Source organism: Mustela nigripes, chromosome 3 (assembly GCF_022355385.1).
Source record: "Mustela nigripes isolate SB6536 chromosome 3, MUSNIG.SB6536, whole genome shotgun sequence".
NCBI lineage: Eukaryota > Metazoa > Chordata > Mammalia > Carnivora > Mustelidae > Mustela > Mustela nigripes.
Window position 1 is genome coordinate 37,226,783 of NC_081559.1, and position 14,346 is coordinate 37,241,128.

A 14,346-nucleotide genomic window follows, 5' to 3' on the forward strand; every position below is an offset into this window, starting at 1 on the left:
AACTTACAGGAAACAGTTTGTTCTTACAAGTTACACAAACAAAGCCACTTTACCGAGTTTAAGCCATACTACGAGTTAATACAAGATGGGTATGTGTCTCGAACCGCAAGGCGTCTCATCAAATGAATGGACCAGGACACTTCAAATTGAGGCACTCTCTTAAGAGTTTGAAAAACGAGAGAAAGAAACTTTAAAAATATATCTCTGTTGGGACGCCTGGGTGGCTCAGTTGGTTAAGCCGCTGCCTTCAGCTCAGGTCATGATCCCAGCGTCCTGGGATCGAGTCCCACATCGGGCTCCTTGCTCCGCAGGAAGCCTGCTTCTCCCTCTGACTCTGCCTTCCACTCTGTCTGCCTGTGCTAGCTCTCGCTCTCTCTCTCTCTCTGACAAATAAATAAATAAATAAAAATCTTAAAAAAAAAATATATATATATCTCTGTTTGCTTAGAGACATGTAAAAAGTGATACTCAAAAAACAGAACAAACTAACCTCCCCTCCCCAGCACTGCTACAATCCTTGACTAAAGCCAAGGGCAAAATCAAGTATTTTGTCAGTTTTCAAAGGCAATGTTTCTGTGTACATGTGGAGAGTCACTTCTAGGCTTACTTAATTAGTATTAAAGTACTTTCCTCTCTGCTCGTGGTTTACCTCACATTTATAAAACCACCATATGTCACTCCCAGCCCATTTTAGAGCAGGAATCTCACGCTGATATATTTCATGTCTGTTTCATTTCACGCTTGTTTCTTACCTGGCATCTGACTATTTTATTTTTAACTAAGTGAAATCTGTCGAATAAAACATTTACTACTTTGAGGCTCTCCTAGGTTGATTGTAATTCAGTAGTGTCTAAGTGAGTGTTTCCCACAATAAATATAGTCATTTACATCAATGGGAAAGACGTGAAATTGATTGCCTCTCACTAACCTATTCCGAAGGTTGTCTTGCTATTAATGGGGCGATCGCTTTGAGCGTGAAAGGGCACAGACTAACCAATTACAGTCGGCATTCCGTGGCAGACTGGTTGAGGAGACATATAAACAAGAACGTGCTGAGAAACATGAAAAGGACTAAGTCAAAGGCCTTGACAAATATATATACACCAGTACTATTTTCCAACCATTTGTGAAGACAAGCTTAATTGAAGTATTTATTAGGCAATCGCTGTCTTGAGCTAGGCATCTGAAAACTCCACTTTCTTCAAGAAGATGCCCTGTTACTTTTGTAGCCACAGCTGCAGAAACAGCCTGACTTTTCCGTGACTCCACTTCCTGGCAAAACTCAAAAGCTCCCCTCTGCTCCACAAGTCCAATGTCAGCGTCAAACCCTTCTGATCCCCTAAATTCCGGGCAGTCCAGCCCATCTGTTCCTGCTCTGGTCCAGAGCTTTTTGGACCAGCGAGGTAAATGCCCAACCCAGGGTCCAGACTAACGCTAATGCATGTACTGGTTCTTGGATCTCCAAGGTGCGCTAATGTAGTTGGGAGAAGTCCGCAGTCTGTAAGTTAGTCTCCTCCTAGGCGCCCCCCAACTCCAAACTGGAAGGATTTGACAGAGATAGAGAATGATGGGGGAAATGGAATGAACCCATAGGTATGGATGAAATATGTAAAACCTGGGATCCAAAGGGCTGGGGTACCAGAGAGAGTCCCAAGCCTATCCTTGTCTGGATTTCTTCATCACTGGGCTCTTAAGGCCACACTAGGGATGGATTAAATGAAACCAGTTAATGATACAAACTCCATGCCAGTCTGGGATGCAAACAGCCAGCAGCTACTTCCACAGCACAGGTGCTCTGGCCAACCCCTGGGGAGACGCATGGTGCATGGCATAGGGATATGGATGGGGTGACTCGTGAGGCAAATTTTCAACCAAAAGACTCCCAAACATGACCGCTCTTCTCTGCCTTACAGAGATCATGCTTTCTGACATCAGTCTTACACAAGGTATTTGAAGATTTATTATAAACCATGGAGAGTGACTCTGTTATATGTAGATTCATTTGTATGTAAATTCATTTCAAGTTCCCCATAGTATGAGTATTACGTTTTTCTGTGCACCCTACCATTCCACTCAATCAATATGCATTCTAGCTTATTTTAGAAGAGTTCCTGGTGTATTATATCACCTTGCCTTACTCAGAGTTGACTTAATAAATCTTTATGCTTTTGCTGGCTTGAGCCAGATGACTTTTTTTGTTGACTCGCTTACTTTCTTTTTAATTCGAGTCAGGGAAAAAAATCAATTACTTTTAAATCACTGTTGTGCTTGAGTAACATTTGTAAAGAGAATACATAATGAAATTTCTACTTGACTAAGGCTGGAAATCGGAGTCTGAGCTTTAAATCTTTTACAATTGCTTTTCAATCTACTACTTTCTAAGAAGCAGTGTGTAGAGTAGGCATCAAAATTTGATAGTGTTTATGCAAATTTACACATGTGCTCTTTAATTCTGTATGCTTTACTCAGATCCATTAAAGTGAAAAAAAAATCTAAAAAGTCACGGCTGTGAGTAAACCCTTTGATTAATACAGCCTACAATGAATGATATCAATGAAAATCATAATCAGAATACCGAGCATTAAATATAGAGCTACTGTGTGCCAGGTACGGGAATGGATACATTAACTATATCTCCTTCCTGCTTCCAGATACTTTATTCCAGATGAAATGAATGCTAAAAATTATCTAGAACTTCTTCCACTGTGATGGAGTGACAGAAAGCTCTCTCTTGGCCTACCACAGTAAAGCAGATGAAATATATATTTAAAAAAAAAAACACTTTTAAGACATTAGGCAACAGGTAGTGCACCCAAGAGAAGGAAAACAGAACAGCTGAGTACCGTGATCGTCCTGGCTTCCTGCCTGCAGCCGACTGAGAAAGAACACAGTGTTTCCCTGAACCAAGGACAACTGGACTTTGTGGGAGACGAGGTAGCTGCAACGTGTGGGACAGCGTCCCAAAGAAGATAGAGCCAGTCAGACAAAGAGCATTAGAGATGTCCTGCATCCCCTTGAGTTTGTTGCTGAATTCTGTGTGTGAGTACACTGGAACTCCATAGCCTTGGCAAACACCGTGATGCATGAGCAGTTCCCTAAGCTCTTAGAGGCCTGTGTTCAAAGTCTCCCAAGTCAAAAAACAGATATTTCATTGGTCACCCAGCGCTTCAGTGGAAAAAAGCAGCACCTCAGCCCTAGGGCATCTCTATCCTAGAGGAAAGGCGACCACAGACCCATTCCCCCCAAATAGAGAAACAAACCTTGAAAGGATCACTTATGCCAGCAAGTAACTTACATACCTGCCGGGGGACAAAGGGGAGAAGGTGGGAAGGCCAGCACTAAAAAAAAGAAACACAAAAAACCCAAACACTCCATAACTCCCAAGGACCATCCATCCATCCACACAAGGCCTGTTAGCTGGGCAAAGAAAGAGGAATATGTAATCCATAACCGAAAGAAGTATCAGTCCAAAGACACAAGTTCAGAAATCATGGATGATGTTGAGTAAACAAGGAATTTGCTCAAAATGTGAAGGAAACCATGAACAAAATGAGGATAGAAATGAAAGATATAGAAAAGAACCAATGGAACATCGAGATGTGAAAAATACAGTTATCTGAAATTAAAGACAACGCTGGATGACTTTCACAGCAGACTAGATTCTGCAGAATAAATTAGTAAACTTGACAACAGTAATAGGAGCTAAATACACTGAGTCTCAGGGAAAAAAAATTTTTTTATTTTACACTCAGTAGAAACTCAGTGACCTGTTGTACAATTTTAAGTAGTCTAACAGATGTGATTAGAGTCCCAGGAAAGGGAAGTAGGGCATAAAATAATATTTGGTGGAATAATGGCTAAAAATTTTCCAAATCTGATGAAATTATAAAACCACAGATCCAAGAATTACACCAAATCCCAAGCAGGATAAACACCAACAAAATCACAACAAGGAACATTGTGATTAATTTGTTAAAAGTCAGTAATCAAGGAAAAATCCTAAAAGCAGCCAGAATGAGATTTCTGCTTCCAAAACTGTGAGACAGAAATATTTTTCCTACTCTTCCAACAAGCAAAAACTCTCGACCTTATACAGAAAACAAACATGAGGGGCGCCTGGGTGGCTCAGTGGGTTAAAGCCTCTGCCTTTGGCTCAGGTCTTGATCCCAGGGTCCTGGGATAGAACCACACCATTGGGCTCACTGCTCAGGGGGGAACCTGCTTCTCCCTCTCCCTGCCACTCTGCCTACTTGTGCTCTCTATCTCTCTATCAAATAAATAAATAAAATCTTTAAAAAAGAAAAGAAAAGAAAAACAAACACGAGAAGACTCTGAGAGGTCAGGAAGAGACAGACTGGCAGGGAAACTCGGGACCCACGAAACAACGTGGCGGTGAACTCCTGAGTTTTCTTCTGGCTTCTTATGTTCCAGACCAGATGTTGGAGAAGCCAGCAACTCAGGAGTGCCCAAAAGTCCATGGGGGGAAAAAAAAAAACAAGGCCCAGCTACATAATACACTTACAAATACTCCATAGATCAAAGAGAAAATCTAAAGGGACCTAAACAAAATTGAATGAAAATTAAAATATGACATAAAATCTGTGGGACAGAGCCAAATAATATTTTTCTTTAAGATTTTATTTATTTACTTTAGAGAGAGAGAGAGTGAGAGAGAATCCCAAGCGGGTTCCATGATGAATGCAGAAGCTGAGATGGGGCTCGATCCCAGGACCCTAAGATCATCACTTAAGCCAAAAATCAAGAGCCACCCAGGTGCCCCCACAGCTAAAGAAGTGTTGAAGGGTGAATTTATGGCCCCAAATTATACACATGAGAAATAAGGAAGAGCCTCAAATCAATAATCTAACGTCTCCCCTAAACACCCTGGAAGAAAAGCAAAATAAACCCAAGCTGAAAAAGCCAATCTCATAAGGTAAATGTGCCGTTGGATTGAGTGTCTAATTATGTAACAATGATTGGTCTAATTCACTCCACTTAGTCAATTTTGGGGCTTTTGAGTACTTAATAGTGGAACAAGAGTCAGTTTTGCCAACTCTCAGTTAAAATAAAGATATTTGGTGCCAGGGTAGCAATTCAAAGAGGATAGGCAGCATCACTCCTGACGTGGTGGAAGGGAGTATTTTACCACCAGACTCTTCCATGCATGTTAACTCTCAAGATACTCTAGGTTCTTCTTAAAGGGGAAGAAAGGTTCTATGATCAAAAATATTTGGAAAATAAAACAAAGGCAAATTAAATTCCTTACTGTACAACCTCTCAGAGCCTGTAGTTCCCAGACATCCTTTATGAATATCCACATGGTATCATGTCCCAAATTCATTCAGCCACAGATGCTTTTTCCAAGAAGCATCTCATGGGACCAGTGTTCTGTAAAGGATATTAACAGCACAGTTCTCCAAACAACTTTGGGAACTGTTCTGTGGTCCTCTGCAGCCAGAACAGTCACCAGGGCTGAAGGGAAATAGACATTTGTTGTTTTCAAAGACCAGTTTAGAGTGAGGTCAGAACCCGCTTCACGGAGGAGTGCGACCGCTCCCTCTGATCAAGGTGAGTACCACGGAGAGATGCCTGGGGGCAGGGAGGGGGAGCAGAGGGGACCAGGAGGCAAGGACACTTATCCTTGTCCTGGAGGGAAGGACACTACTGAGAAGATCCTGACTCGGGGTGTTCAGGAACCAGCCAGGGCAAGACTGGAAATGCTGGATAGGGCCAGACCACTAGGGTCTGGACAACCACCTAAGGGCTTTAAAATCTTTTTCTTAAAAACAATGAATGTCAATAAGCAACATTTAAGTAGGAAGCAACAGGATTACAGATCAGTTCATAAGGTCTCCACGGTGTGGGGAGGGCATTAGGGATGAAGGCAAAGGGGTGTGGGGAGACCGGTTAGAGGGGCTGCACTAATGTGGGCAGAAGAGGAAGGCAGCCCGGTGTTGGTTCCAGGAAGTGAGAGGGTCTAAGAGGTTCTAGGATTCTTTGGTGGTTGGATGCAGGTAAGGAAGAAGAGGACGAAAGGACAAAATGTGCCCCTGGTTTCTGCCCAGAAAAACCCAACATGCTGGTAATACCATTTATTAAGCTAGCAAACCCGCAAGAAGAAAGGGAGTGCGGGGGGACACCTGGCTGGCTTAGTCAGTTGAGTATCCCACTCTTAGTTCCAGCTCAGGCCATGATCTCAGGCCATGATCAAGCCCCAAGGAGTGCTCTGGGCTCATCAGGGAGTCTGCTTGAGATTTTTTCCCTCTCCCTCTGTCCCTCCTCACCCTCTCTCTTGCTCTCTAAAATAAATGAATAAATCTTTTAAAAAATGGAAGGGAGAAGAAATTCTATAGCTCAATGTATCTTTGAGGGATATCTAAGAGCGAATATAGATTAGGAAATTCAAGATTTGGTAAGTGTTCTGGAGAAAAGATTGCATTTTATCTCCCATAAGATACCAAGATAAATTTCAAATGGATTAAAGATTTGTATGCACAAAAATTAACTCATGTTATTAGGGTAATATAGGAGAGTGTTTATAAAATCTTGATGTGTAGGGTCTTTCTAGCATGAAACTACAAGAAAAGGAAGCAAAAGAAAATATCAAGATTTAATAATACAAAAATAAAATATAATATAGGAAAATAAAACATCTTATACATTTAAAAAGCAAATAGCAATAGAAAAATATTTGTAACCTATGGAATATAAAATGTCATATGCCTATTAAAAAGGGCTTTTTCAAGTCAAGAATAAAGATTAACCTAAGTGTTAGCTAACTGGAATTAAAATAAAAATTTAAAGTAAAAGAAAGAAAGGAAGGTAGGAGGGTTGGTTAACATAAATGGTAGAAAAGCAAAGAAAGGATATGAATACGGAGTTTATAAAAGAAGAGACACAAATGACCATGCATATATTTTGAAAGTATACAATCTTATTATGAATCAGAGACCTACAAACAAAAACGCTTAAAGGGCGTTTTTGGCCACCAAATGACAATTCTCAGTATCTGTATGAAGTTAGGAGAATAGATGTCCCTGTATACTCTTGGTAGAAGTAAATTTGGTACAGTGTTCTTTCTCAAGAGCAGTATGGAAATATGTACATATTTTTCTGGACCCTGAGACTCCAGGAAATTAGCTCAAAGAAATAATCAGACAAGTCCACAAAGATGTACATCCGAGAATACTCATATCAATGTTGTTTATAATAGGGAAAAGTTCTCAACCCCCAAAAAGTTAAATGGGCGATGTGTTAAAAAAAAAAAAATTTTTTTTTTATAGAATGAGCTATAGGGCAGCCAGCAAAAATGGTAAAACAGAAGGCTATTTCTTTAGGTGGAACCACATTTATGATATACATGTATTTTTAAGTGAGAAGTAGGTTACAATATAGTAGGATAAATATGATTCTCTTTTATCCAAATATAAATGCATATACACTAAATGCTCTATGTCATACACACGGACCTTCAGGAAGATCTCTGGATATATGTATCAAGATATGAATGGCTACCTCCAAGCTGTCGGGTTTCTTCCTATAGGCATATATCTTCTAATCTTCTCCCAAGCTTTTTATGATTTGTGAGATAAAAATGTCTGAGGAAAAAAGACCCAGAATGCTTCCCCAATATTATTTTTGCATCCATTGATGAGTATAAATGTCTGTGTGTGTTTATAAACCAGTCAGCAAAACAAAACCATCTGCGAATCATTTTCTGGAATGAGCCCACTTCTCAGTCTCAGGAAAACCTAAAAGGAAAACACAGGATGTGACACAGATAAATAGAAGGAAGATCAGAAGTCGCTTCTCCCACATCTTGACCGCTGGCATCTTCTCCAGAGGCACAAAAGAGGGTCCCCAGAGATGGACCAGGAGACCGTGCTCTATGAAACCCCCCAGGCCGTGCTGCTCAGTTGAAGAGAGGCGAGCGCCCCGAGCTGCTCTCCAGGCCGAGCTAACACAGGCTTTCCTGCAGCTGAAGACCCCACCTTGTTCTGTGGGCACTTCAAATGTCAACCTTTCCCAACTTGCAAACCAGAGTGACCTGGATGTTTTTGTTGGTTTAGCAACCTCTGAATACCTAGATTTGTCCTATACTCTCCATTCCAGAATTCTTGGGTTCTGATGCAAAAGCAAAGGATGGAGCCTTCTCTACTCCAATGGTTCAGAGTTCCTTCTGGGACTGTGAGGAAAATGTGAGCCTCCTCTCAACAGATACCCATACATGAGATGTTTCACTGAAATCCAATTTCAGGGATTCAAGGCCTCCCTGAAGCCCATAGGGTAGGCAGTGATTTAGAAGGATCCCTAGTCTAGAAATGACTCCTCCCACTCAGAGGTCAGCGGCCACCAATGTTTCTCCAGCACCCAGCCCTGTCCCCTGCACTCCCAGTCTCCTTCGCTCTCGGACCTTTTCTCTACCTATTCTCTACACCTCGAGCATCTGTACTTCCCTAACAATCAACACGGTAGCTGAAGTCTGTGCCTCTCGCTGCCCACCACCACCGCCACCTCCCCTTATTGTTCAAAATCCCGCCACTGTTGCATCTTTCAGTAAAAATAAATGCGGTCACCAAACGCAATTTCTAGAAAAGATGCATTCAATCCTTCCTTTCCCCTTCGTCCGTGAACACTTGAACTTTCTCAGCTATTGGTGTAATGGCTCATTTCTCATGTTTCCCAGCTACGGCTCTGGAAACGTACAGCAATGGCAATGTCAGCAAGCCTTCCGTGCCAGACACTGCGTTCAGAAGAACCTCATTTAATGACAACACAGCCAATTGTTTTAAAATAGATCATTGTCCAAGCAATGCCTAGTTGCATTTTGCAAAGGTATTCATATTTTGCGATAATATATGCATGGAGATTTCTCAGTTGGTTTTTGGTTTTTGGGTTTTTTGTTGTTGTTGTTGTTTTTAACAGCTGCCACCTTTGGGATTTGGGGATAGATTTAAAACTCAGTTCCCGGATCACTTGCCTGTAAACCCGGGTGCACAGACACACGTGCCATTTAGACCCTCACTGTCACAGGTGCCTCCGTTCAGACAGCTGACGTTAGCGCAGGGGTCCTTGTACGACTCACAGTGTATTCCTGTGGAGAGACAGACACACAAGGGGTCACTCATTAAGGGATCTATAGCCCCCGTGGTCTTTAAAAGCAAAGCGTTGGAATAGCCCAGAACTCCAAGAAGGCAGATTCCCAGAGGCCCACGTGTGTGTGTGCACATGGGTGTGCATGTGTGTAAGCATGCACACCCATGTGCCCACTCTTAACCATCGTGAAGACTCGCCCATGAGGACACAACAAATCCATTCTCTGTCTTGAGGTCCCACCGTCGTCATGCATCTGTACTTTCTCTGACGACCTGTATCAAAGTCTGGGAAACAGCAAGTTAGAGCCCTGAAAGACAACATTTACCAGAATGTTTTGTAAGTCTCCAAAAGACAAAGAAGAGCCAGACATCCTTTATAAGATATTGATATAATTAATAAACAGCCTCGTGATGAGGAAGATGTAGAGTCAGATATTGAAATGAACTCTGGTTCTACTTTGGGGAACTACAGAACAGAAAGGGAGCCCTGGGGTCCTTGGACTTTATTTTAAAAGACTAAATCCAATTACCACGTACCAAAGATCACCTCTGTTGTCCACTGGCTCTGTCCCCGCACCGGGCTTTGCATCTCACTGGATCCTGGCAACAACGCTAGGAGACAAATAGCCTTACTCCCCAAGCTAGGATTTTGAAACCCCCAGTGATCCGAATCTGAGCCTGTCCTTGCTAACTAGTCTGCAAGAGTGAGCTCAGACTGGCCTTGGAAACATACAAAATTCTACAGAGCTCAGAGCACCCATTTCACAAAAAAGCAGACATCTTAAAAATCTTTACAGCAAAAGCAGTTTCCCATGGGTGTAAAAAAAAGTTTATGTGTGGATGCGAAAGTAGGACTGAAGGACTGAATTATTTTGTCTTTCACATCAGGGATTTCTATATTGGTGGAATTTTTCTTTTCAGTGAGTCATTAGTGCTTTATAATTTTATTAAAAACTTTAAAAATTCAATGCTATTTGAAAGGTAAGATTTCTGCTGTTGTCTCACCAGAAGGCCAAGATCGATGAATGGATTAATCTCTCTCTCCCTCATCCCTTGCCCTTTGGAGGGGAAGAGAGATTACATTATATTCCATATAAGAATGTATGTAGAGAATGATGTGTTTGCCCTTCCTGACAGGCTCGCGACACATAAGCAGAAAGCAAATAGGAACAGGATGGTATTTACTCAATTTGCTCTCCACTTCATCACTGAGCTCATATTGTGCAAAGGACTGCCACACCCAGTGACTCATCACTTAGTCACTGAAATTACTCTCGAGATTTTTGTCTATCATTTTTTTTTTTTTTTCAGTGTCTTCAGAATTGGGCTCACGAAAGACAAAACAGTGTAAGAGGAAGGAGAAACAGAACCGCCTATCTGTGTTCATACTAACAACTTCTTTGAGCCTGGCAAAGTTGGAATAGATGGCTTTTCATTCCATTTTATCCTTTGCCCCTCATGCCCAACCCATGAATAATATTCTGCCAGATATTTTCCTAAAGTGCCTTTCAGATCCTTGCCTGGCTTTTCTCCCTGCACCGACCAGGGGCCCGGTGGGCCTCAAACCCTGGAAGCCCCATCCTAGCTCCCTCCCTGTCTCCAGTGACTGGAATGAGCCTTGGTGACTTCCACTGACTTTAACCAACCCAGGCAATCCAAGCGATGTGCAAGATCAAACAAATGTAAAAATGTGCATGAAACCGGTCATTTTTTTCTCACCTGGGTATGTACAGCCTTTTCACCCAGAAGCTTCTGTTTTCTCACTGATTCCCAAGTAGGATGGGCTCAATCAAATGAATAAAATGCAAAGCAGCCTTTTCTGCTCCAAAGTGTTTATCAAAAAGCAAAGAGCTTCATATTTTCAAGCTCCCACGGGGCTGATCAATGGAAACCAGGTGACAGAAAATGCTTTCAAATGCAATGGGAAATACAGTTAGAGCCAAAGTTCAGAGATGCCTGGCATCTGGCATCTAAAAATATGTCCATTCTATCTAAAGAAAGAATGACCAAGGATGATCTTTACTGGGTTTCTAATAATACATTAGCCAGTCGAGCCTGCATAATATTAATACAATGAACACATGAGCATGCACAGGACCAGGTTTTTCAAATGAGGCAGAAAAGCAAATTGTAAGCTAAATATTTGAACATCTCAACCTTAAAAGACTTCAGTAAGATAGATTCAATGAAAACACCCAAGATAATAGTAATTTCAATCTTTTGGGTTTTTTTTTTAAATTTTTGGCAATAATTTTATCCCTCATCACTTCTCTTTTTCAAAAGATACTGGGTCACTTGAGATTGAGAGTTTCCTGGCATCTCATCTTCATGGAAACACAATGGCTATGAAGCGAGATGGGCTTAAAGTCCCCAGCAAGCCCTTGGTTTCTTTACTCTAAACCTTGCTAATCCCTTTATAAGAAACATTTGTCATATTGCTCAGCTTATCTTAAGAGCTGAACAACCATGTGCTGGAAACCTTGAAGACAGAGACCAGAGAGTCATGAACACCACCGATGTGCCAAAGAGACTCCACCGAAACCCTCCTTTCGCAGGCCCCCCTTCCCCAGGGGCCCTGAGTGCCAGTACCACACTGTGCTGGCCGTCCATTTCCTCTGACCTGAATGCCTTCCTTTCCCTCTGCCCGCTGGTCTTCACCTGGCACATTCCATCTGTCAAAACCTAACTCCAATGCTCTTTCTCTAGAGAGCTGAACCTGAGTCTCTGGAGACAAAGCTCCATTTTTCCACCATTGTGCACTGAAAGCACTGAGATTCGCAGTATGATGAAGTTTACTGGGTTAAAGCATGACTTATCTGTTCTCCTGTCTGATCCCCTCATCCCTCAACAAATCTCCGAGGGCCTTCAGAGCAGAGGCCATGATCTAACGCATGGAAGACATTCTGGACGTACCACCAGAATCCCATCCTTCCAGGAGGGGCGATGGTCAGTGTACTTTGGCTGACACACAGGTAGGACTGCCAGAGGAGTGAGAAGCCATTCCAAATCTGCCTCAAAAACACCCTATTTTGTCAGGGAAAACCAGGTCCACACTTCAAATTAAGTCTGTGGAACGACACATGCATCACCCATTGGCAGCGGACATAGCACACACTATTATGAAACTTATGTTTAGTCTCAAGCAAAAATAAACTGTAATTCAGTCAAAACTAATAAAAATTCATACTTTTCATATTAAGGGAGAGAGAGGCAATGTTTCTGAAAAGATCTCTATTCCAACAGGGCTCTGTATAGAAGTTAATTTTAGAATTAAAATGACCGAAAATTCAAAGAGCAGCACACCAATGGCAAGTCTTCATTGCCATCGCAATTTGGTCATGATTGATATTTTGAAAACTGAAAGTCACTATTTTAGGTAATAAAACCAGATAAAGAGAATTAACTCTAAGTGTCCTTTGAATTTAATATTTGTTCTAAGACATCGTCTTATTTTATTCAGACTTATTTCCTCCACAAAAAATGTCCCAGTGCTTCAACCATCACAGAGGCCAACCTCTTCTAAACGATTTCAGAAATTATAATTGACATCTTGACCTTGGCCTCATTATTTCTTGTGTGTGCGCCAGCCTCAGTCTGCTCCTCTGGCTAAATATTAGCCTAAAAAAGGAAGGAATCCTGACTTATCCATTTTGGTATCTATCCCACTATTTGAGAAGGCCTATGTACACAAAACACCCAAAAATTCTTGTTCACTGGTTACCCAGAAAAAAGTAACTGGGGCAAACAAGATGTTCTCACCTTTTCAATTACAAATTTCTGTAGACTTTTTAATTGAACAATTAGGTACCATGGGACTGAACGTATAACCCAATGATGTCGTTTCCAAAGCCCAATCCCAACCCCGCCAAACTCAGAAAGTATAAAAATTATATGCATAAAGATGTTCATTTCAAAATCGTTTATAAAAGTCTCACATCAGATGCCACAAGGGAACAGATAAACATTCCCCTGTGGGAATATTACATAGCTATTTAATATAGAATTAGTCAGACTTCTAGCAATATCTAAATGAAACATACTACAAAAGGAAAGCAAGGGCAGAACAATATAAACATTGTATGTATATTCCATTGTAACCATGAAAACACGGAAATTTAAAAGGACAGAAACAACAGAGATGCTTACTGCTCTTGTGTTCTGTTATAAAGCTATGAACTATCTCAAATTTTCTTTTTTCCAAAATTTGATTATTGTTGTTACATCATTTTCATACTTAAAAGCCGAAATATTTTCTAACTTTGGCGAGGAAAAATTCCAAAGGAGTATACGGTTGATCATTTAGTTTGTTCTACTAAAATAAAAGTCAATGGCATATGGGGCAACTTAACTTTCTGACACTATGAAGTCACAAACTAAGCAGAGTCTTGAAAGACTTGCCATGAACTAGCTCTGAGCTAATTTGGGAGGACAGATGAGCATTTTGGTATGTCCAAAGAGAGGTTACTCTAAGTCCTTCCACGCACTTCACTTCTAACAATTTCACGATACAGCAGAAATTTTCTGGGAAAACATTTACGTTGGTTTCCTTTATTTAATTAGTGTGTTAAGCAACAATTTCAATGCAACTAAAGACGGCTGTTGAGCACTTGCCTTTGTGCAAGGCACCACGCCAAGAACTGCAGAGAACTAACAGGAAAAGAGCCTACATAGTCACTGCCTTTCAGGAGACGATGATTTAGCATAAGACAGAGGGGATTTCTACAAGGTTGACCATCAATGTCACAGCAAACACAGAGGCCAGGTTGGGAGAGGTCAAGGAGGGAGGGATCACATGCTCCGGGACCAACACTGCAGTGGGTGGATGCAGGACTGGATGAAGGTGGAGAGGCAGCAGGGAGACGGTGCGGATAAGAAGGAGACCCTTGGGGCCTGTGACATTCATGGCGTCCAGAGGGCAAGGATTCTGTGAGGGCAGGGAGACAAGAGTCAGGGGACAGCGACAGGGCTGCAGGAGGAAGCTAAAGGACAGTGACTTTCAAGAGGGAGCCGGCAGTCAATGGGGCAAGGAAGCAGGCACCCAGGAACCGGGAGTCAGAAGCTAGAGGGGTAGGCTCCAGGATCTCCCTGGAAAGTCTTCAGTGAGGTCACCGGGAGACCCATTTTAGCCAGACAGTGTGGAAAAGATCCAAACTGAACAGGATCAAGAAAAGAATAAAAAAGTTACAAATTGGGGCGCCTGGGTGGCTCAGTGGTTAAGCCGCTGCCTTCGGCTCAGGTCATGATCTCAGGG

At 41.8% G+C, this 14,346-nt stretch overlaps 1 protein-coding gene across 1 annotated transcript in view; it reads right to left on the minus strand.

Annotated features, from left to right (window-relative positions):
• DNER (delta/notch like EGF repeat containing) overlaps positions 1 to 14,346 on the minus strand; it is a 308,544-nt gene that overhangs the window by 17,688 nt on the left and 276,510 nt on the right. The window contains exon 10 of the mRNA XM_059393655.1: positions 8,981 to 9,094. Within this exon, the coding sequence (XP_059249638.1) occupies positions 8,981 to 9,094 (114 nt within the window). The remainder of the gene's footprint in view (positions 1 to 8,980; positions 9,095 to 14,346) is intronic.